This window comes from Pelobates fuscus, chromosome 3, assembly GCF_036172605.1.
Source record: "Pelobates fuscus isolate aPelFus1 chromosome 3, aPelFus1.pri, whole genome shotgun sequence".
NCBI lineage: Eukaryota > Metazoa > Chordata > Amphibia > Anura > Pelobatidae > Pelobates > Pelobates fuscus.
In genome coordinates this window covers 344865078-344889855 of record NC_086319.1, presented here as the reverse complement: position 1 = coordinate 344889855, position 24778 = coordinate 344865078, and the positions used below count along the sequence as shown (strand labels likewise).

The following is a 24778-nucleotide window of genomic DNA, read 5'->3' as shown; positions in this document are numbered from 1 at the left end:
TCCAGTCTATTTTAGATTGGCCATTGCCTAAGGGACTCAAGGCTATTCAGAGGTTTATTGGTTTCTCCAATTATTATAGGCGCTTCATTAAGGGTTACTCTTCTATTATTGCACCCATTACCAATATGACCAAACAAGGGGCTGATACTAAGACTTGGTCTACTGAAGCTCTCGTTGCTTTCAAGAATCTCAAAGAACTTTTTGCTTCTGCTCCAATATTAGTCCATCCTGATACGACATTGCCGTTCCTACTCGAGGTCGATGCCTCTGAGACAGGAGTAGGTGCCGCTCTGTCGCAAAGGTTGGGGGTGGATAAACCGTTACATCCCTGTGTTTTTTTTCCCAAGAAACTTTCTGGGCCTGAGAGCAGATATGACATCGGAGACAGGGAACTGCTAGCGGTCATTAAAGCCTTAAAAGAGTGGAGACATCTATTGGAGGGGACCTTACATCCGGTTACTATTTTGACGGACCACAAAAACTTGTCCTATATTGGGGAGGCCAAGTGTTTGTCCTCTAGGCAAGCTTGTTGGTCCTTATTCCTGACTCATTTCAATTATGTGCTTACTTACAGACCTGGTTCTAAGAACTCTAAAGCCGATGCTTTGTCTCGCCAATATGAACCTTCTACTATATCTGAACCGGTTCTTTCTTCTATAGTTCCGAAATGCAATATTGTTGCTAATACGAATCTCAGGATTCATTCCCCGTTACTGGCCGAGATCATTAAGCTGCAATATCTAGCACCTAAACAGACTCCTGAGGGTCGACATTTCGTTCCTCCTGCTCTTCAACTGGAGCTGTTGCAGTGTTTCCATAACAGCAAGATGGCGGGACATCCTGGTATTCGCAAGACGTATGCTTCGATCTCTAAGGACTTCTGGTGGCCTGCTTTACGTAAGGATACTAAAGATTTCATCGCTGCGTGTGAGGTTTGTACTAAGACCAAACAACCTCGTACGCTCCCATGTGGATTCCTGCATCCCTTAGAGGTTCCAGAGAAACCATGGTCTTGTTTGGCCATGGACTTTATTGTCGATCTACCTATCTCTAAAAAACAGACTGTTATCCTCACCGTGGTTGACAGATTCACCAAGATGGCTCACTTCGTTCCTCTGCCTAAACTTCCATCTTCTCCCGAATTGGCAGAGATATTCGCAAGGGAGATTTTTCGTCTACATGGGATACCCTCCCAAATTGTATCTGACAGAGGCTCCCAATTTATTTCCCGTTTTTGGAGGTCCTTCTGTTCTCAACTTGGTATCAAATTGAACTTTTCTTCTGCCTATCATCCTCAGTCTAACGGAGCTGCTGAACGTACTAACCAAAAAATTGAACAATATTTACGCTGTTTTGTTTCCGAACACCAGGACGATTGGGTCGGTTTGATTCCTTGGGCGGAGTTTGCACACAACAATCTCGTTTGCGATTCTACTCATTCAAGCCCCTTCTTCATGAATTATGGCTTTCATCCATCTATTCTTCCTTCGGCTTCTCCTTCCCAGGGGGTGCCGTCGGTTGATGTTCATGTTGCCAATTTGAGGAAGTTGTGGGATCAAACTCGACAAATTCTTCTGCACAATTCTATGCTGGTTAAAAGACACGCTGATAAACGTAGAAGGGCGGCTCCGGTGTTTGTTCCAGGTGATAGAGTATGGTTGAGCACAAGAAACATCCGTTTAAAAGTGCCTTCCATGAAGTTTGCTCCTCGTTAAATTGGACCTTACAGGGTGCTGACTCGAATCAATCCAGTTGCGTATCGTCTAGCTCTTCCAACTGCCTTACGCATCCCTAACTCATTTCATGTTTCATTGCTGAAACCACTAGTATGTAACAGATTTTCCTCCACAACAGCCCCTCCTCGCTCTGTTCAGGTGGAGGGTCAGGAGGAGTATGAAGTTAACTCTATTATTGATTCTCGAATCTCCCGGGGGAGAGTACAATATCTGGTCGATTGGAAGGGATATGGTCCTGAGGAGAGGAGTTGGGTACCTCAAGAGGATGTTCATGCTCCTCGTCTCCGCAGGGCGTTTCACTCCCGCTTCCCATCTCGTCCCGGTTCCTTCCGCCCGGTGGGCGTATCTGAGAGGGGGGGTACTGTCAGGGTACCTGAAGTCTCTACCTCCGAGAGAGGTAGAGACTTAGACGTCTATCCTTCCGGACGGCCTGTTTCCCCTGTTCCTCGCGGTCCACCCGGTCACATAAACGCCGGGCGCGAGGGAGTCACTTCCTTTTATAGCAGGAAGTCCGGAAACCGACGTCATGACGCCAACCCGGAACGACCTGTCACTCAATCCTTTAGAGACCAATCAGGACTCGTCGGAGGCGTGTCTATCCTTCCGAGCCAGGGTATTTAAGCTAGCTTCTCTCATCTGCTCATTGCCCTGACGTGGTTCTAGCCTGCCTAGTCACACAGTGCTCTGGTGTTTTCAGTTATCCCTTTGGTTCCGACCCGGCTTGTTTGTCTTACTCTGTTTACCTCTGTTATCCTTGACCCGGCTTGTTCCTCGCTTACCTGTCCTCTCGTTCCCTCGACCTCGGCTTGTCTCTGACCATTCTCTATATTCTCCGTACGTTAGTCCGGCCATTCTAAAGTCCGGTATACGTATCCTGTACCTGTTTGTACTTTGCGTGTTGGATCCCTGTCCCGATCCTGACACATACTCACCTTACAAGACCCATCTATGACGTAACATTAAGGATCTCCACAGTTCCTTAAGTTACACTTGTCATGTTTAGATTCTATTTGTAGGGTGCGCTCTCAACGTTCTGAATATGTGTAACATGAGGCACAAACATTAATCTCTGGATTATAATTATTAGTATTTTTATTGTTATAGCCCTGAGTAGAGCTTTGTCTTTTGAGTGCTAATGGTCTCTTAACATATCAAAAGTGATTAACGTCTGCTAAGCAAGGGCATCCAAAACCTGTGTAATCAGAATGTCCCACAGGAGATAGAAAGGAATGTAATTTGGGGTGCAGAACGTCACACGTGACCTGGCCTGAAGAACACAGTTGGATATGAGGCCTTAAGGAGATAATTTACTTTGTAAATCTTTTCCTGCAAGCTGACACCCAGTACAGTTCTATATAAACAAATGAACCCTTCCCATGCTTTAATCAGCTCTACCTCTAGTTAATTAGTCCACATATATATACTAGGCACATCACACTAAATTACAATATTTTACCAGTACAACAATAAATTGTCTGCTGGGAATGACAGGCAGCAATTGCTTGGTCTATACTTTTATAAACAGTAAGGACGTGCTGGTTTAGTAGATAATTTATTCTCTGGCTGCACCACACAGCGAGGGGCTCTATACACCAGTGGCATACCACCTTTGTCATGAAACTATTACAATTCATACTTACCCACACATTTTTCACAACTCCTATCACCAGGTGCGGGGAACTACGATGGGGACATCTTGTGCCCCCTCATACGCTAACCTGCACCTGGGATGGTGGAAAAGGTTTGTAGTCTTTTCAGAGATATCACAACCTTTCTTGGAATATATCTTTCTGTGGAAAAGGTATATTGATGATGTCCTCTTTATCTGGACTGGTACGAAATAAATGTTTTTTGACGATTCAATGACAATTATTTTAATCTCAGACTTACAATGAAAGTGGGTAACCCCTCCTTGAACTTCCTTGATTGCACAGTCACAATCAATGACTCAATGGAGATATGTACTACCCTCTTCCGTATACCTACTTCTACCAATACAATGCTATGCTAGTTATCATCCTTTCCCACTTAAGCGAGGGATCCCAGTTGGTCAGTACCTTACATTGAGATGTAACTGTATGTCAATTGAGGATTTTCAATTGGAGGCATCTGATTTACGTGCAAGATTCAGGGAAAGGGGTTACCCAAATAAATGCCTGAAAAAAGCATACCAGGGAGCTCTCCAAAGTGATAGGGATTTACTCTTGGATAACTCTAAACATGAGCGGGCTCCCAACACCATGCGATGCGAGGCGAACTATGAGTCAGGCTGGCAAGACACTAAAGACATACTAGGTAGATTCTGGATCTTTCTCACACAGGACCCACATCTCACTGATGTCATTGCACCCTGGGTATCCTTAACAGGTTGGAGGGGCAAGAATCACAAGGATTTACCAGTACCTAGCCATTTGTTCAATAAACAAACCTCCAAAACCTGGCTATCTGTGACAAGCACCTACCAGTGCGGATACTGTGTTACATGTAAATTTATCTCAAAAGATTCTAAGATCATCTCTTAGACAAGTGGATCCGTAAAGTTCAAAGTGAAACGTTTTTTAACTGTAACACTTCTGGAGTGATTTATTTGTTGACTTTGGGTTGAGATATGTAGGTAAAACATTCCACCCTTTTTTTTTTTTTTTTTTTTGTGCATAGTGATCAATACAGACTCTGGGTGCCCCAAAGGCAGTCCCTGAGTTTGGTTCAGGCTTAACAACAGGAGCATGAGGAAAAACGGCACATTTTTTGTGTTTTAGACATGTGTTACATAATAGAGAACATGCTGGTAAGTAACGATATCAACAATTTGTCAGCAGAAAGAGGATCAATAGTGAACTCGGCTGCTTGTAATGTATACTGACAACATGAGTAGTTAGGGTAATAGGGTAAAGGGAAGGGGTGGAAAAGCATAAAGTATACACAAGTAATTACTAGACTTCCCTTTTGACCACTAAGATTAAGATTAACATAAATTTGATCAAGATTGGTGAAACCTGCTGGGTCAGCTAATGAAACTTAGAAAGCTTGTCTCCACTGGGTCCTATTGAGACAAGTTTGGCATAAAACGGGGCATATGACATTTGAAAGGTTAGGTATGGCAAATGGCTTCCCCTGTACTCAGATGGAGTACAGAGTGTGGGCCTACATACGGTGAGGAAGGCGCGATCAGCCTACTCCTCTGGCCGGCAGGCTCTGGGTGTTCACATAAAGTTCGCCAAGGTTACTTAGCCCCTGCGCAGTCTTGATTGGCGGTCCAATCGGTGAATGGGTATGGATGTGCGGGCTCAAGACGACGGCTCCAGGCTTGGGTGAGGGCTTCTTCCGATCCCAGGCTTGTATAGGGGCCTGCTTTGTAGGCCTGCAGATTCGGACGCTCCTGGGGATCGAGATCTTCCCCCCTCCAGGGAAGGCATGGGCTCTGAGTGATGGGATCCGCCGTCGGTGCTTAAGCTTTCGCGTATGTGGTTGCTTTAACGGGGCAGCGCCGCGTGAGGTTTGCTGCTCACGGAGGTAGGGAGCCCTGGTGTAGGGCCCTTGTGAGTCTGGTGCGCCTTGGACGGGTCCCAGTTGCTTCGATTTTGGAGCCGGAGGAGTATTCTGCCGCGGTCGCACGCTGAGGCGATGCCAGAACTCCTGGCAGAGTGCCTCGAACCTGGCATCAAATGATTCCCTCCATTGCTGTACGTTAGGGCTCGGTCTGCTGTGCAGAGTTGTCACCGCTGCGGCCATCTTGGCTTTGCCACGCAGCGTTAAAGCTCCGTTAGTGCTCGTCGGATGTTAGATCTGTATTCCCAGTGGGGACCGGGATAACCCCCACCGGTCCAAAGGGGGGGGGAAACGGGGCTCCTGAAGTGAGGCACTATGTGGCAGGCAACGCCCGAGGAGATCGGCCGCCTCTCGTCCCGGTCAGCGCCCGCTCAGGTAGGCCTCAGATTAGATTGCGGGTGTTGCTCATCCCGGAGTGCAGTCCAGTTCAGACAGCTTGCTCTTGGTTCAGTAGGTAGTCAGCTTGGAGCTTATAAGCCTTATTAGCAATAATTTTAGCTTAAATTTGCTTGATTTTAGCTCAATGTAGCAGGAGCTAGGGAGAAACACGTCCAGCAGGCTTGGACATCAGGCCCCGCCCCCCAACATTCCACCCTTTTAAGAAACACATCATGGAGCATGTCCATTCTATGATCTCACAAAGGGACACTCTGGTTGCTAGACATATGAGAGTCTATTATTAGGACTCTCCAAAAAGTTTGAGATTTGCAGGGATAGGGAGTGACACTAGGGCCACACATTGAACACAACCACACCTAATAGACTTAACGAGGGGTTTATATTTACTAATTCTGAATTTTCAAGGGGGTTCATTATTATTATCATTACTTTGGTTTATGTGGTTATTATCGTTTGCAATGCTAGGTCTTTTAGTTTTAGGGACTTGGTAACTGTTAGCATCTTTGGGATTGCTATTTTGTTATGCTTGCTTTATATTACCGTATATTTGTTTATAGGCTGTCCAGAGAGATCTTTTTTTTTATTTTTTTTATCATTACAATGTAAGTTATATTGATACAAACTTATACATGAGCGTAAAGATGTTCGGCAGCATACCTTACTTAGTCTAGATTGGGTAGTGTCAGTTTCTATTATTATTATTATGAGTTGTTTGCTGCCTCGATGTGATTTGTAATCCCTTTCCTGACATTACTGTAAGGTAAAAGAAGAGAAAAAGGATAAAAAAGAAGGAAGAAAAGAGAAGGGAAAAAGGGAAGGTTTTACATGAGGAGACAGAGGATATGAAACCTTGGGCATCCCACACTGGCAGAGTGGGTGGGATGGCTATGTTAGCTGCTCCCACTTCTATATAGTATTACTCTTAGAGTGGGTCGACTCGCCAGGCTGTTCTGTTCCCACCCACAACAATACAGCAGGGTGGCCTTACTCTTGCATCACTCGATAAAAGGACGGTTGAACTCCTCCCCCTCATTTTCTTATTAGACAGCTGCATTTTAATGCTGAGAATCTCTATGCTATTTGACCTGAAGCATCTGAAATGCTCGGTTCGGAGCCCCAGACGAAGGCGCATCTTTTGCTCCGAAACATGAATCGGGACATTATTTGCTAGACATGTGCATTCGTTTTCGTACGAATACGATTTCGTATAAAAATTTGTGTTTTTTCTTATTTGTTTACTAAAACGTAAACGAAAGCCCTACAAACGAAATATAAACGAAAGGGCAAACGCTGAATGCATTACCTTTTTGTTTTGTTTTGTTTATTTAATAGACTCTGTGCTGCAGGGTAATTAACCCCCACAGCACAGAGAAATAACACTGCCCATGTGAGGAAAAAAAACAATAAAAAGAAAACAAGGAGGGAGCCGGCATGGCGCTACCAGCTACCTCCTTGTAATAAATAATTATTCCTACCCCCCCACCCGCATTAAAGCCTTTGGGGGTCACTATGATATTAGTGATATTAATAAAAGGGAGGTTAAATCCTCCCACATGCCCCTACTCCCTGCTGTGATTGGTTGCTTTTCCAATTGAAAGCAACCAATCACAGTGTTATGAGTCAAATTACACAGCATGGGAAAATTCCAAAGAACTTTCCCATGCTGTGTAAAATGATACAGAGCACTCTGATTGGTTGGATTTCAAGCCAACCAATCAGAATGCAGTGACAGGTAAATGTAGAGACTTACCTGTCAGTCTCTTCATTTACCTGTCAGAGCACTCTGATTGGTTGGCTTAAACCAACCAAGCAGAGTGCTCTAAGCCTAATTGCAGGGTGTGGGAAGGCTTTATAAGCATTTCCTCTTCATGCAGAGCTCATTCTGCGCTGTACCCTCCATGGGTGAAGATGAGTTATTTTTTTACTGTGGGGATTTTAAAAAAGAAGTTGTGATGCGTATTATGGATTTTTATTTGACCTTTTTTTGAGCTGAAGAAACAAAACAAAAGAAGAAAGGGGACCCCTAGTCACTTTATTATTTGTGGTCCCCACCCATGATCGGTGAGTCCCCCCCATTATTTATTTAGGGTCCCCACCCGCCACTCATGGGTGGGGACCAACCCACCCACCCAGCCCACCCACCGCTCATGGATGGGGACCTGGTGGGGACATTAGGTCCCCCCCAATTGTTTATTTATTTAGAGTCCCCACCCGCTGCTCATGAGTGGGGACCTGAGGGGGATATTAGGTACTATGTCCCCCCCATTTTAATTATTTGTGTTCCCCAAGGAGGAACAGAGGGACCTGTGCCAGGTCCCCCCTTATTGCACTAGTGACTGGGCAGCAACAGCTGCCCAGTCACCAGTAGTTTTAAATGACAGCGAGCAGTAAGGGCATGTTTAGGCAGTATGCCGCGAGTAGGGGCATGCGGGAGGATTTAACCTCCCTTTTATCAATATAGGGTTCATAGTGACACCCATACTGATTTATATTTAGTTTTATTACAGTGGCTGCTCGCTGTCAATTAAAACTGGATATAAATGTATCTTATATAGAAGTGTAAGAGCTACAGTAAGAGTATGTGTAAAAAGTAGCTATTTAGATCTAAATAGCTACTCTTTCAAAGTGCAACATAATAATGTGTTTTGGTTACACATAATCTTACCGCGAGTAGGGGCATACAGGAAGATTTAACCTCCCTTTTATTAATATGGGGGATACAGTGACCCCCATAGGTTTTAATGCAGGAGGGGTAGGAATAGTTATTTATTACAAGGAGGAAGCTGGTAGCGCTGCCTGCTCCCTCCTTGCTTTTCTTTTCTTTTCTTTTTTTTTTTGCGCATTGCGTAGTGGTGCTTTCGTCCAAATTGATGAAAACAAATTGTTTTTTAACGAATTTCATTTAGAAAACGAATGGTTTGTGGACAAAATTCGAGATTGACGAATTACATTTTTATTTAGCACGAAATCATTCGTACAAAATGAAAATTTCACTGGTGCACATGTCTATTATTTGCTGCACTATCTTGCACAAATTCGCTTCTACACTATTATGGTTAGAGTTATCGTGATTTTCTTGCTGATATGGGGGGACTTTAGATAGCCTGGGATCCTGGTAACAAGGCCAACTATGTGTACACATGTTGGACAACCTTCTACTTGCTATACATGCATTATTTAGAGGAAAAGGCACTAATGATACACTGTCTGTTTATTACAGCGGCCATTGTTTTTTCCGGTGCACATTTTGGCTCCATATATATATTTTTCTAAGGGGACGTAACCATAGTGTAGTAAGATGCAAAGTGCTGCTTGTTATTATTAACTACTTTCTGACTGGAAATCACCTTGGTGAAGAGCTATAGAAATCATTGAACCAAAATCATAAACTTATCAATATAATTGGGAGATTTTTATGTGAGAAATTAAGCAATGGCAGATTGGCTTGAAATGAGCTCACTATTAATCTTGTTTCTTGCTTTAACCAGTCAGCAACTACTCATTAAAGTGCTTGTGGCTTCTGTTAGCGAGTAGTCGCTGTTTACCGATAGCCATATATATATACAGGAAGTTACCGGCTGCTGCTATTTAAAGCCTGTGAGTTAACAGTAACAGTTAATTGCTCCCCTTAGTCTCTATGGAATAGAATATCTAACAGATACTTAGCAACTGTATTCCAACGCTGTCACTACCATTTAGTAGCTGCCACTAACATAATAAAACTACCAGTACATACCAGCCTCTGGCCTGGTGTAAAGACATTAAGACATTAACAGCAGCAAATTCCCCATATATTATGTATGAAAAATACATGTTTGCTGTATGGCATTACATTGAAACTCTACAGCACATATCAAAGTTAAAGAAAAGGCCAGACACACACTGACTGAGCTGGTGGTGCAGCTGGTGCGGCTAAGCCAGGGCCACAAGCTTGGAGACCCGGCAATCGGCTATCCCTCATGCCTAAGGACACAGACACTTGGTGGTTCTCTCTGATCAGGGGCAAGGTTGGAGTTACTGGGTCACTGTCAAATTGGCAGTGTTCAGAGGAAGTAAAGTCAGGTCACTTCCTCCCAGCTAACCAAGACAGTCATGTAGGGAGGCAGAGAAAAGAGGGGACCAGACTCAGCCAGCACTCAGATCTGGGTCTCAGGGATGCCACACTCTTTCAGGCAAAAAGTATGGAAGCATGGGGTTACTAAAATATGTAATTTACAACTTGTGTGTATTTTCTGTGTGTGTATCAGTGAGTTTATCTGTGTGTGTGTCAGTGTGTATGTGTAGATACATGTGTGTAGTGTATCTGTGTGTGGCAGTGTGTATGTGTATCGTGTGTAGTGTATCTGTGTGTGGCAGTGTGTATGGTGTGTGTAGTGTATTTGTGTGTGGCAGTGTGTATGTGTATAGTGTCAGTATGCATATGTATCTGAGTGTGTAGCAGTGTTTATGTATATCTTTGTCAGTATGTGTATTTGGCAGTGTATTCGAAAGAACAGAGCATACAAATACACTCCTACATTTACACACTCACATACTCCATATAAAAACATACTTGCATTCAAACACACAAACACTGCTCACAAACAGAACTCTGAAAAGACACGCAAATTTTATATTCACAGCTGGCGTTGAGGAAGATCTACCTTTTCGTCAACCTTGCGCTAGAGGGGGGCCCAGAAAATGTTCTTGCACCAGAGCCTTGCACCACTGCATATGCTATAAAAAAATATAATTTTTTTATAAGATCAGTGCATGGGTCATTTAAATGAGCAATTCCCATTGCAAAAATGAACCACAAAAGCTACATAGATAGTGGGCAGGACTGGGAATAAACTCTGCCAGGGCATTTAAAATCAGAGCAGCCCAATAGGAAGGGGTGGGGCCCCAGAGGGGTCGTAAATTATCATAACCAATGCACTCTCTCCTGTAGGGATGTAGTTTGTGAGGTCATAGGAGCTAAAGTGTGTATGTGTATGTGTGGTACGACATGGACCAGTTTGTGTTGAGGGAAAAGGTGCTGTAGTGTGCCTGCGGGGTATTGGCTGTGTGCGTGGGGGGATAGGGGCTGTAGTAAGTGTGGGGATGGATGCTGTAGAGAATGTAGGGTTAATGGGGGCTGTAGCATGTGTGGGTGGATAGTGGCTGAAGTGTGTCTAAACAGGAATTATTATAATTACAAAGATCCCTGCCCCGACAATGACATTGCCAGGGGGTCTGGTGGCTGGAGGGGGGCAGGCAAAGGTGAGTTTAACTTACCTGAACCTGTCCCCCGTGGGCTCAACATCCTCTTCCGGCTGGTCCTGTTCTCCTCTTCAGCTTCTAAGTCAAATTGTACTGGCGCGCATGTGAGGGCACCGGTTCAGGTGAGAGACCTTATAGATAGAGCCATTTTCCTTGCGTGATGTGGGGATTGACACTTTTTGACGGGTTGGAATTTCAGTGTAATTCCAACACATTCAGTATGAGTATTTCATTGAGATTCATGAGATTTTTAAATTAATTTAAATACTAATTTTACAGGGGAGTGACAATACCGCTTTAAAAAATATATATAATAATTTTTAAATTAAAGGGACACTATAGTCACGAGTGCAACTACATGTATTCCTAACCCTATAGTGTTAACACGACCATCTAGCCCCCCCTGGGCCCCTCATGCCTCCATAAATATAGTAAAAATCTTACTGTACTCAAGCCAGAAGCTGTAAATCTGCATGCTGAGACTCAGGAAAAACAAGCAGTCTGCTGACATGTGATAGCCTCATCCAATCACAGTGCTTCCCCATAGGATTGGCTGAGACTGACAAGGAGGCAGATCAGGGGCAGAGCCAGCATGATTCAAACACAGCCCTGGCCAATCAGCATCTCCTCATAGAGATGAATTGAATCAATTAATCTCTATGAGGAAAGTTCAGTGTCTGCATGCAGTGGGAGGAGATACTGAATCACAGGATGCTCGTGCACAGCAGATCTGAGTGGATGGAGGCATATGATACGAGAAGTCCCTCTGGTTCACTCTGAGTGACTGCAACTGGAGGTGTTCCTAGCTTTCAATGTAAACACTGTATTTTCTCAGAAAATACAGTGTTTGCATGAGAAAGGCTGCAGGGAGCTATAGTTCTCACCTGAACAACCTCATTAAGCTGAAGTTGTTCAGGTGACTATAGTGTCCCTTTAACGTTCATTTCACCATCCCTCTTTCTTACCAAGAGAGGGGATATGCCTTTCCCTCGTGGATCTTGTGGTCTCCACCTCTGGTCTGGCATTGCAGAATGGAACTTGGCGATGTTCTGATACAATTGCAGGCCACCATGTATTTACCGCAAGGCTAACAAGACATTTGCCTTAGGCGCCCACAAATGCCCCGGCAAATGCCTTGTTAACCTTGTGTCCTTTGGGGCCCAAGAGCTGGACAGATGGCCACCTTTGAGCCCTCCCGAGGCAGGCAGCCAGCCACTTGTATTACAGGTCAGTAGTGAGGAAGCACTGATCTGTGGGCTCTTCCTGCTCTGCCGTGCAGTGATGCCAGGAACCGGAATATGACGTCACTCCAGCTCCCAGCATCAGTAAACAGCATGTGAGGGAGCTGATCGAGAAGATCACAGCTCCCTTGCTGCCTACTTGCTTGTTGCCTGCCAACAGCCTGGCCAACAGTCATCCCAGCAGCCCCACAGGACCCCAGGTAAAAAATTACCCATACTGGGTGGATTTAAAATAAAATAAAATGTGAAAATAATTATTTGTGAGTGTTGGGGGAAAATATGTGTTAGTATCATTGTGTGTGTGTGTGTGTGTGTGTGTCTGTCAGTGAGTGTGTGTAGAAGAAAAAAAGCATCCAAGCACACCTGAGGTTTCTTCTAAAAGGCAGTCTTGCAGTCTTTTTATTTTGAATAAGTAAGTGTAGACAACGTTTAAGCTCCTCTCTGAGCCTTTATCAAGCAGGAAGTATTCCCCCTTTTTTAGTGTGTGTATTATGAATGTGTGTGTGTGTTTGTCAGTAAGTGTGTCAGTGTCTGTCAGTGTGTGTCTGAGTGATTGTGTGTGTTTCAGAGTGTGCCAAATCAGTGAGTGTGTGTGTCTGTCAGTGAATGTCTGTCAGTGATCCAAATTACAGCAGGCGTGATTTTCCTTGTCTGCACAAGCTGGAGGGACAGACCACAAGCTCTCTGAGCCCCAATGTGTTAGCGTGGGCTAGTAAGTGAGGGAGACGTACTGGATACCGCACTCACCAAATAATCCAGGTGCTCTGAATCCAGGGCTGGCCAGGCCTCCCTTCCAAGATATGCAGAATAAATAATGGTTCGGGCACTCCGGGATTACAAAAGTAGCAGCTTAATTGGGGCAAAAGCAGCAACGTTTCGACCCTACTGGGTCTTCTCAAGCTTGATTAAAAACCCAGTAGGGTTGAAACGTTGCTGCTTTTGCCCCAATAAAGCTGCTATTTTTGTTAACCCGGAGTGCTTGAACCGTTATTTATTCTGCATATCTAGTAAGTGAGGGAGATCTTTTATTACTGGTTGGAACCTTTACAAGCAGATTTTGGAAGCGGACAGCTGGTAAGAAATGTTTGTTGTCAATAGTGGCAGCTTACAACAGTATTTACCAACAACATTAGGAACAAGCCCTGTGTTGGCTAAAAGCAGATCATCATATTATATATCTTGCACAAAGTCTTTTTCTATACCCAATATATCAAACAGATGTATTTGTTAACATTTGTTGGGTAATACATTTTACACAGTACCTGGCTGCAATACAACATGGATGGTATAAACTGTGGCCCACTCCCATATATTACCGAACTACAAATCCATAGTCCCTTGCCCACCACTGGCTTGCAGATCATTATGGAAGTTGTAGACCAACAGCATCTATTAGTTTGCAGTTCTACACCCCTCTCAAAGGATTTAAACATACATACAGCTACATATATATATTATAAAAATGAAGAGATAGAAAAACATTTAATGATTGACCTGTATTCCTCTAACGATTCTTGCATTGGATCCTCCAAATCAGGACTGCCTTCCATGTCATTGCGCTCGGTTTCGTCATGTCCCTGCAGCTCAAAAGCAGGCCTCATCCTCTTGTCTTCTGTCAAGAAGTCTGGTAAGGCTTTGTGCATCTGATCTGGAGAATAAACAAGAATTGCTCTTTAGAATCTCACATGCATTGAGAGGTTTTGTGCGGTCTGATGTGATGCCTCACTCTAAAGACAGTACATTGTGCTGATGGCTTTGTGTTCAGCAGCTACGGCTGTATGGGAAAAAAAAAAAATCTCTTATGAAATCATTGTGACACCAGGGTAAATTAATGTCAGGTTGAATATGAATATCCGAGCGAGAGATGTGATTAAACAAAGTGAAATTCGTTATCTGAAAGATAGTTTTTGAAGGCTTTCCTAGACCACGTTAACAATTTTAAGCAAGAAGGAAACCCAAAAGCTCAGGAAGATGTTACTGAACTGAATCTGTCCCACCCGTTTACTTGGTGTCTGTGGGTTCTAATTTAAAAATATATATATATTTCATCAAAATTAAAAGATTACATTCCACCTGAAATTGAACACTTTTTAGTGCATTGAATAGATCATGAATGAATAAAAAATAACAAAATTTAAAAACTTACTAATATAACTGACCCAAAATAATACAAGAAAAAATATTCATTTTTATAGTTCTTTAAATATTAAGTACTTTAGACCACTTTTTAGAACACAACACTTTTTATACACTGAACAAAATTATAAACGCAACATTTTTGTTTCTGCCCCCATTTTTCATGAGCTGAACTTAACCCCTTAACGACGAGTGACGGACGAGGTCCGTCACTCAGGGGAATGCGTTAATGACGAGTGACGGACCTCGTCCGTCACCCGTTAAAATTAACCCCAGATCGCCGCAATCGCGGCGATCATGGGGTTAATGGTGCTCCGGTCTGCCTCTGCATTAGAGGCAGACCGGGAGCACCGGATCGGGCTGCCCCAGTACATGTGCCCGCTCTGACAGCATGTCTGAGCGGGCACATGTGCTCTGTATACTCACCTCCGCCTCCCTGCACTTCCTGGTTCTGTGTGAAGTGCAGGGGGACGGATCTTCAGTGATCCTGCCCCCTGGTGGAAAAAAAAAATAGTAAAATTAAAATCCCACCCCCCTTTACCCCCCCTTTACCCCCCCTTTACCCATTTTAATAAAAAATTAACCCCTTCCCTGCCAATTGATCACTGACTACAGTGATCAATTGGCAGGGATTACATTTTACTAAGATCTGATTTTTTTTTTAACCCCTGAGGGTTAATTCTTTTTTTTTTAACCCTCAGGGGTTCAATTTATTTTATTAATTCATTTAAATATTTTAAAATTATAAATTTAGCTAGCTGGGGAGGGTGGAAGTTAGTGGGGAATTGGGGGATTTAGTATTACGCTAACTAGGGGTTAACGTTAAAAAAAGTTTAAAAATAAGCTTTAAAAAGTTAAAAAATTAAGTTTAAAAAAAAGTTTTAATAACATTTAAGTAAAAAAATTTAAAAAATAAACCCTTTACCCAGTCCAAATAAAAATTAACCCCTTCCCTGCCAGACGATCACTGCCTACAGTGATCAAAATACAGATCACAGTATTATACTGTTCTAATTTTTTTTTTTAACCCCTGACGATTAACTTTTATTTATTTTTTAACCCTCAGGGGTTAAATGTATTTAATTAACTAATTTAAATATTGTATAATTAAATATTTTGCTAGCTGGGGTGGGTGGGAGTTATGGGAAAATGGGGAATTTACTGTTAGTGCTGCTTACTGCTAGTTAGGGGTTAACGTAAAAAAAAAAGCTTAGAAAAATGTTAAATCTGTAAAAAAAAGTTTTACGAAAGTTTAGGAAACTTTAAAAAAATGAATAATCAAAACAAAAGTTTAAAAAATAGTTTTAAAAAGTAAAAAAAGGTTTAAAAAGTAAAAAAATACATTTAATAACGCTCATTACCACTACACCTGGTACAAGCTAGCGGAAAAATGATCCCACGCTAAGGTTCAAAATATGCCTTTTGAAATACCCTGGGATGTCTTCTTTAAGAAATGGTATGGCTTTATGGGGTATTTGGTTTATATAGCCTGGTAAAATACTCTAAAATGGGACATGGGCACAGCGTAAAAATTCAAAATTTGAAAAAAAATGGAATGGCTGTGTCCCAAATGTGCCCCTCCGATGTCCACATATACCTGGCAAAGGTACATACGGGGGTATTTTTGTACTCAGCAGACATAGCTGAGCAACATATGAAGTATTATACAGTGGTAGTACACATAAGGTTTGCAAAATATACTGTGCAAACTCACTTTGTGTGCCAAAAAGGCAGAAAAAACGCTTATTACCACTACACCTGGTACAAGCTAGCGGAAAAATGATCCCACGCTAAGGTTCAAAATATGCCTTTTGAAATACCCTGGGATGTCTTCTTTAAGAAATGGTATGGCTTTATGGGGTATTTGGATTATATAGCCTGGTAAAATACTCTAAAATGGGACATGGGCACAGCGTAAAAATTCAAAATTTGAAAAAAAATGGAATGGCTGTGTCCCAAATGTGCCCCTCCGATGTCCACATATACCTGGCAAAGGTACATACGGGGGTATTTTTGTACTCAGCAGACATAGCTGAGCAAAATATGAAGTATTATACAGTGGTAGTACACATATGGTTTGCAAAATATACTGTGCAAACTCACTTTGTGTGTCAAAAAGGCAGAAAAAAACGCTTATAACCGGCCCGGCGTCAAAATTCAAAGTTCGGTCAAAACTGATATGGCTTGGTCTCCTATATGGCACTGTAGCTTCACAAAATAGTGCCATAGACATACAATGGGGGTGTCCTTTTACTCAGAAGACTTAGCTGAGCATAATTTGGGGGGTTTGAACTTAGTGGCACACATGAAATATACAAAATGCCCAGCAAAAATGCAATCCGTATGTAAAAAATGCACAAAATTATTTTTTACCACATACTTTGGCATGTAATGGTAAAAAAATGGGGGCATGTTAAGGCACAATATGCACCTTATGAGATACCCTGGAGTGTCTTCTTTTACAAATGGTAGGCCTTTGTGGGGTGTTTTGAACAGTCAAACTGTTATAATACCCCAAATGGAAGCATAGGCTCATTAAATCCGTCTCTCAAAATTCTACTGTGAATACTGAAAAGGACAGGTCTCCTGTATGGCACTGTAGCTTCACGAAATAGTGCCATAGACATACAATGGGGGTGTCCTTTTACTCGGAAGACTTAGCTGAGCATAATTTGGGGGGTTTGAACTTAGTGGCACACATGAAATATACAAAATGCCCAGCAAAAATGCAATCCGTATGTAAAATATGCACAAAATTATTTTTTACCACATACTTTGGCATGTAATGGTAAAAAAATGGGGGCATGTTAAGGCACAATATGCACCTTATGAGATACCCTGGAGTGTCTACTTTTACAAATGGTAGGCCTTTGTGGGTTTTTTTTGAACAGTCAAACTACTATAATACCCCAAATGGAAGCATAGGCTCATTAAATCCGTCTCTCAAAATTCTGCTGTGAATACTGAAAAGGACAGGTCTCCTATATGGCACTGTAGCTTCACAAAATAGGGCCAAAGACATACAATGGGGGTACCGTTGTACTCAGCAGAAGTAACTGAACACATAATAAAACTTTGTACAGGAATAGCACACACCAACTTTACAAAATACACATGAGAAGTTCTTTGTTATAAGTTTGTGTGCGAAAACCACCAAAAAACACAATTTTACTCCAATATTTAGCAGAGGTTGGCGGTAAAATGGCTACGTAGAAAGTGTCAAAACAACCTTAGGTATAGCCTGTGGTGTCTACTTTATATAAATATATACTTTTGTGTGGCAATTTTGTTTTCTTTTATGGCTATTAGGCTTACAAGACAAACATACCAAATTCTAAAATCGCTCCACATAAAAAGTTTATTTTACTCCTTGTGCTTTGTGACCTGTAACTACCAAAAAAAACTTAAAATCCCAGACACATTATATATTCTGTAATTCAGAACAACTAAATGAATTTATTTTTAATTACTTTCCTTAACCTGCACTAATTATGTACACATTATTATTGCAAAAACTGTAAAAAAAACACACAAAAATTATTTTTTTTGCATATTTCTGTATTTTTTTTATAATAAATAAGCATTTATATATATATGTGTTACATCAAATTAAAGCCCTTTCTGTCCTTTAAAAAATGGTATATAATATGTGTCGGTGCAATAAATTAGTAAAATGCAAATTGCAGTTGAACGCAAATAGCAAAAAATGCAAAAAATGCCGTTGTCATTAAGTGAAAGACAAGCTTCTGAAGCTCTGTCCTTAAGGGGTTAAAAGATCTAAGACTTTTTCTATGTAAACAAAGGGCCTATTTCTCTCAAATATTGTTCACAAATCTGTCTAAATCTGTGTTAGTGAGCACTTCTCCTTTGCTGAGATAATCCATCCATCTCACTGGTGTGGCATATCAAGATGCTGATTAGATGATTATTGCACAGGTGTGCCTTAGGCTGGCCACAATAAAAGGCCACTCTAAAATGTGTTGTATTTATAATTTTGTTCAGTGTACATACAAACAAAAGCAGAGCCATAAAAAACTGGATGTAAGACCAGGAACAGATGATATAGGAGATATCAATTATAATACAGTAAAAAAGTGGTAATAAGCAATAAGTTTATAAAATAGATGATAATATAAAATATAAAATATTTTTTGGCTGAGATTTGAGAGGTGAGACTTCAGAGGTATGATCTATACACACAAGCTGCTTCATTAAGCTAAATATGTTTTGGTGACTATAGTGTCCCTTTAAGTTCTTAGTGAAGTAGAAATAAAAAGAACACAAGATCCAGAGAGTGTTGTAAACAGAAACAATGTTGCAGTTGGTGCTATGCTATGTAGTAGAAATACTGTAGTTAATAATAAACGTGCAATTTGTTTCGGTCCGAATTTAAATTCAGACAATTTTTTGCAATTCAGACATTCAAGATGCTTCCGAATGTCCGAAATGCCGAATTTCCGAAGTGCCTGATTTCAGAACTGCCGAACCAAAACGAATTCCCGAAGTCCTGAATTACCGAACTGCCGAATTTCGGAAGTGCTGAACCGAATTGCCGAAGTGCCGAATTTCGGAAGTGCCGAAGTGCTTCGGATTTCTGAAAAGTGACAAAACAGGAGAGGGAGGGAAAATTAAGGGAATGATGACAGGAATCTAACCCTACCCCTAAGCCTACTCCTAATCCTAGCCCTAAACTCACCCTTACCCCTAACCCTACTAGGGTTAGGGGTAGGGTTAGGGGTATGGTTATGATTGGGGTAGGGTTACGGTTGGGGTAGGGTTAGGGGTAAGGTTAGGGTTGGGGTAGGGGTAGGGGTAGGGTTAAGGGTAAGGTTAGGGGTAGGGTAAGGTTGGGGTAGGGTTAGGGTTAGGGGTAAGGTTAGGGTTAGGGGGTAGGGTTAGGGTTAGAGGTGGGATAGGGTTAGGGGTAAGGTTGGGGTAGGGTTAGGGTTAGGGTTGGGGTAGGGTTAGGAGTAAGGTTAGGGTTAGGGGGTAGGGATAGGGTTAGAGGTGGGATAGGGTTAGGGGTAGGGTTGGGTCCTATGACAAATAATTATGACTGGACATTGATCTCCATTCTGTGTTAAATTCACTACCTATTATATGATTAAAAGTGCATTATCTCTAAATACTTTATGCCTATAGCTTATTCTATAAAATAATGAGTACTAAAGTATCTAGCATGTTGTGTCTAATGTTCTACTACAGTATTTTACTACATAGCATATGACACAAACTGCCACATTGTTTCCATGATGTTAGCTATAGAGAATCCATCTCCTGTTTTGTAAATTTAAAGGGACACTATAGTCACCCAGATCACTTCAGCTCAATGAAGTGGTCTGGGTGCCAGGTCCCTCAGGTTTTAACCCTTCAGATGCAAACATAGCAGTTTCAGAGAAACTTTGGGGTTAATCCAGCCTCTAGTGGCTTCCAAACAGCCACTAGAGGCGCATCTGCGATGCTGGATGCGAATTTTGCATCCATCGCGCAGAGCGTCCATAGGAAAGCATTGAGAAATGCTTTCCTATGGACACTTTGAATGCGCGCGCGGCACTTGCCGCGCATGCTCATTCGGCTCCACTGACGTCGGACGGGCGAGCTGATGTCGGACGGGGAGGAGAGGTCACCAGCACCGAGGGAGCCCGGCGCTGGATTAAAGTAAGTAACTGAAGGGGTTTTAACCCCTTCAGCGCCACGGGAGGGGGACCCAGAGGGTGGGGGAACCCTCAGGGCACTATAGTGTCAGGAAAACATGAGTCTAGACTTCATGAAGGGGTAAAATGACCTGTTTAATCCAGACTCAATAATCTGTTTTATTGCAGTACACGGACACAGAAAACACGCCCATACCACTCCCACACAAAACAGGGTAATCCCTCCCCTGTGCCTGGGAGATAATTGAGTCAGGAACTGTACAAACTCAATTATCTCCAGGCACAGAAAAACATACAATTTACAAATACCCCAAAAGTACCTTCAAAACACATGAAAACCCCACAAATGTTATATCCTCTGATAGCCCCGATCTGGGTGACCAACATATCCAAAAGTCACCTATATCGGTTCAGGGGTTCGAAAATTCCATGGAAGTCAATTATTTGACCGACCGCGCACATGGTCCTATGCCCAAAACAGTTCCATGAAATCAGGGCTAGCGGTCAGTCAACTTTGATAACATCAAAATGAATAAAATATCGAACATAGTCTCTATTTGAACCATGGAGCCTGTTTCCCTCATCCAGACGAACGATTCCACCGAACAGTGTTCTTCTAGGATCTATAGAAGATGATGGAAGGCGATGATGGAAGTCCAGCGATGTTCAGGAGTTTGAGTGTCCGATTATAGTTCCATGAACTCAACGACCAAACACCACTATCTGCATTCCTGTAAACATGATGACCGCCACCTCGTGGTCGTTCATACAAATTGCGGCCACCCAGACCAACAATTAGAACACTGAGGTGAGAACCGTTCCAAGGTGTTAATAGGGGTTAACAAGCTCCCAGGTGGTCCCTGGTTAGTGCGGTTGTTTGGTTCCCGAACAGTACAAATACATCCCACGAACCAAGTCTTTTTACCAGCCTTATCTATGGCCCAAAAGTCAGTAGGCAGGAGGCTAGCCTCTACACTCCTGCAGGAGCCCGTGGTGAACATCTAGACAAGGGGGCGTTCTTCACACCATCATTGAATGGCACATTGTCCACACTACCATACAAAGTGTTATGTACTAAGTTAGAATTGTCCGCAAATCAGAGTAATTTCAAAGTGAATTTCAAATTTAAGGCAAATATAGATGAATTGGAATAAATCCCCAAGTCTGCTCTCCTTCCAGTTCCACTAATTTGGTCTGAAATCTAAAATTCACTTTGAATTCCTGACAATTCTCGCATTAGTAAATAGCCCTCTCTGTGTTTCTTTGGCACTTAGCATGGGTAAAGGTCTCTGCAAATACATGCACTCACTAGGTATGGAGAATTTCACAGAATTAATCTCTTTCCCATTACTCATGAATCATTAATTATTATTTCTGGATACTTTCCTTCTTTCTAGATTAAGTTTCCAAAACAAGAAAAATAATGTTCTTGTCCATCCTTAATGGACCTTTCAAGGTAATCTGATAATTCCAATTATTCCCATATCTAAATTAACCCATGAATAGCTCGCACAGCTACAATTACCAGAATGTTGCATTCCTATATATACTCGTTTATGAAATCCGCTATTCTCAAACTATCAGTTAATGTGCTTTTCTCCCTGCCTTGCTCAAGTTAGTTATGATTTCTATGGTTACTAAACACGGAACGCAAATAGCACTGCACTCTGATAGCCCTTAGTTACTACCAAGTTTTGTATCTATGGAGACCACAGAATGATTAGTCTTGTGTTGCCTGAGATATTTATTACTGCACACGATTAAGACTTAAATATTTCAGTATGTCTAAAATAATGCTCACATCTTGAGATATCTACACTCAGAAATGGGACATTTCAATACATTAGTTTAAGTAAGTACACTTGTTTATAATCAATTAGTGATCATGTGTTCGCACACTAATCAGTGTGCTTCCCAATTCCCACTGTCCCTACTTCCATGAGACGAGGCAGTTACAATGCCTACTGCGTCTCTTTAAGTTCTTAGGACTACAAAACACATACAGGTTGCAGGCCTGATGTAGTATACCCCACCATTGACTGTTATGCATGTTTTAATGATTAAATTGTAATATTTTTACATTCTAATTGAGGGAAACGTTAAATTTCCCTGTATTTCCCTAAGAATGCCTGAAGAGTATCTTTACTCCAAACCCACCGTCACCTGCTGCATGTTACGGACCCGTTGATATCAGATCCCAAATAGATTTAGGTTGGCCAGCTCTAAAGAGGCTTGGTCTAGATTTAACTTTGCTGCTGTCTATTTTTAGCTGCATATTTGCAATAAAACCAACACATCAAGATTTTTCTTAGAGAGCAGTCATTCCTGTCTACCACGGGATTAAAGCATTTAAATGAATTTGGATTTTTGGTCTACAGTCTTAGTGAAGAAAAAACTGTAAACGTTATGTAAAGCAGCAGCGCCATCTATCTCTCGTTTGGGAGAATTACAACACACAGTATATTTTATTCAATCTAGTTCTTTAATTTTTTTAAACCGTGGATAGTTAATGCATTAATAAACACAGATCTGCCCACACCAGTCAAGTCATAAGGCAATTGACTATACACTGACTTCAGTTAGAAGGGGTTTTCAATCACTTTATGATTTTCAAACACGTATATTCAGAGACTGGTGAGAACTGGTTGACAGATAAAACGAGTTATTGAAGGGCAATTAATGTGCTCCACACTGGGCATAATGTCATACCGTGCTAAAAATGTTGTTCCATTTTATTAGAATGTACATCCTTGTCCTATGCTACTAGACAATAAAAATGATTTACACTGCGTCTGCGATCCTGGAGAGTCCATGGCACAAGGGTGAATTTTGCCATTCTAGGGATACATTTTTATTCAGCAATCAATAGTGGCAAGCAGACATTTTCGCCCTTGATGGAGGCATACAACACGCAACAAACAGGAAGAAACAAATGTATGACTGCATCATGTCGATTAAAATAACATATTCATTAAAAAATAAACAATTTGAGTCACTCCATCATACTGTATATGTATATCAGTTATATAGAAAGAGAGCATAGCACATGATATATCCCAGTTATTTGGTGTAATATATGCCTGCCAATACTGTCATCCAGATGGATTTTGTTGATCTAACCAATGTACACATGCATAAAGATATTAGAGTAACTGTAATAGAAGATTATATTAATGGAGTGCAGACAATAGCAATATGGGACATGTAATTCTGAGCACATAATGATTAAATGCCAACACTTTCAGTTATTGCATATATTTGCCACATTTAACCACACACACTCGCTAAAAGTCATCCTTTTCATGTTGCCATACAGAGCTCTTTTTTTTTTTTTTTTTTTTTTTTTTTTTTTTTAAATAGGATTTTCCCCTCTTTATTCCCTCTCCCAGTGTAAATGGGACAATTCATACTGTCCTGCTTCTTACCAATGTTATTTAATGGAAACTTTGCATACAAACCTGTACTGTAAAAAAAAAAAAAAAAAAAAAAAAAATAAGAATGTAAAATAAGTGTAACCCGTCAAAATATATGAACAATTGAATTTTACTATCAATTCACATTGCATGTGTCCTTAGCCTATTTTTCCTTGTTACTGACTTGCATTATAATTTTAATTATTTTAACCTTTTCATTGGGTTGAATTTCAAATCATTCTGGCTGGACACATTTTTGTTCTCGAAAACATATATATTTTTAAATAAACCCATTCATTATACAGAGAAGCAGTGGTGATGAATGATCTGTGAATCAGAGAAGGTTCTACTTTATCTATAGCAACCCTGTTTGTAAACTTACCTTGGGCTCACATTATACCACTAATGGAATAGCTAGATATACCTATGAGTATGTTATCTAGAATATATGCTAATTCAATCATCTAATGAATATATTACAGATATTCCTCAGTATAAATCTTTTATTACCACAATTAAATCGGCTAATTAAGTCCACGAGAACTCAACTCTCTAGAATGTAAAGTTATGGTCCAGTTAGTATTCTGAGTCCCATTGCTCCTCAATATTTTATTTTACATAATAATTTCTCGTCTTACCTTTACAGTCAGGAAGGAATCCTGAAAGCAAATGGGGTGAAATTTCTTCCAAAACAGAACAAAAAGCGCAGAAAGCACTTGGCCCTTTCACGACTAGCTTATCCAGAAAAGATTCTGCCCTCTTCTCATTGCTCTCTTGAGTCAAGATGTCTTTATATTCCTCCAAGGAGAAAACTTTTTCATAAACGAGGTAGGATAGGACTTTATTGACATCCAGCTCAGCTAGTATCTTCTCCCTGTGATTGTTAAGAATCACAGAGGGCCACTTCTTTGTGTCTTCGTTTTCCTTTTTCACTGGCCGTGCGATATTGTGAAGCCACGATTTAGCAGATCTACCCAGCATCTTGACTTTGTACTGGAAGATCCGAAATTCCAGGGCTGCATGTTCCGGACAGGGCTCTTCACCGTGTATGCACATCATGTGGACAGACGGGACACAACAGCATTCTGCCGTTGTAATTAATTTAATTCTTCTGCCACAACGAAGGCCTTCTCCAGACTAGGAAGCGCACTGCTTTACTGCGTATAGCTTCTTAAGAGGATTACGTTGGACTAATAAGCCCCTTACAACTGCCAACATCTACTGAGGCAGAAGACGGACTATTTCCACGGAACGTCTGGTAAACAAATTGTTGCAAGATTTTTGAAAGGAAAAAAAATGACGTGCTCTCAGCGGAAGGAAATGTGTTGCTCAAATTCTTACATACAACGATCATAATAATTTTAATATAACTTGCTCTCTACAGTTTACAGTGCTGTTGAGTTTTGCTA

General features: G+C 41.4%; 1 protein-coding gene across 6 annotated transcripts in view; it reads right to left on the bottom strand.

Annotated features, from left to right (window-relative positions):
* Positions 1 to 24494, bottom strand: part of TJP1 (tight junction protein 1) — a 512314-nt gene extending 487820 nt beyond the window's left edge. For 3 of the 6 annotated variants that reach the window (XM_063449132.1, XM_063449131.1, XM_063449133.1), the window contains exons 1-2: positions 24008 to 24493; positions 13661 to 13814 (exon numbers count right to left, since the gene is read on the bottom strand). In XM_063449132.1, coding sequence (XP_063305202.1) covers positions 13661 to 13814; positions 24008 to 24428 — 575 coding nt within the window. In that variant the 5' untranslated portion in view covers positions 24429 to 24493. Of the gene's footprint in view, positions 1 to 13660; positions 13815 to 24007 lie in introns of all 6 variants that reach the window. The other 3 variants (XM_063449129.1, XM_063449130.1, XM_063449135.1) reach the window with 2 other exon arrangements.
* Positions 24495 to 24778: the final 284 nt, after the last annotated feature.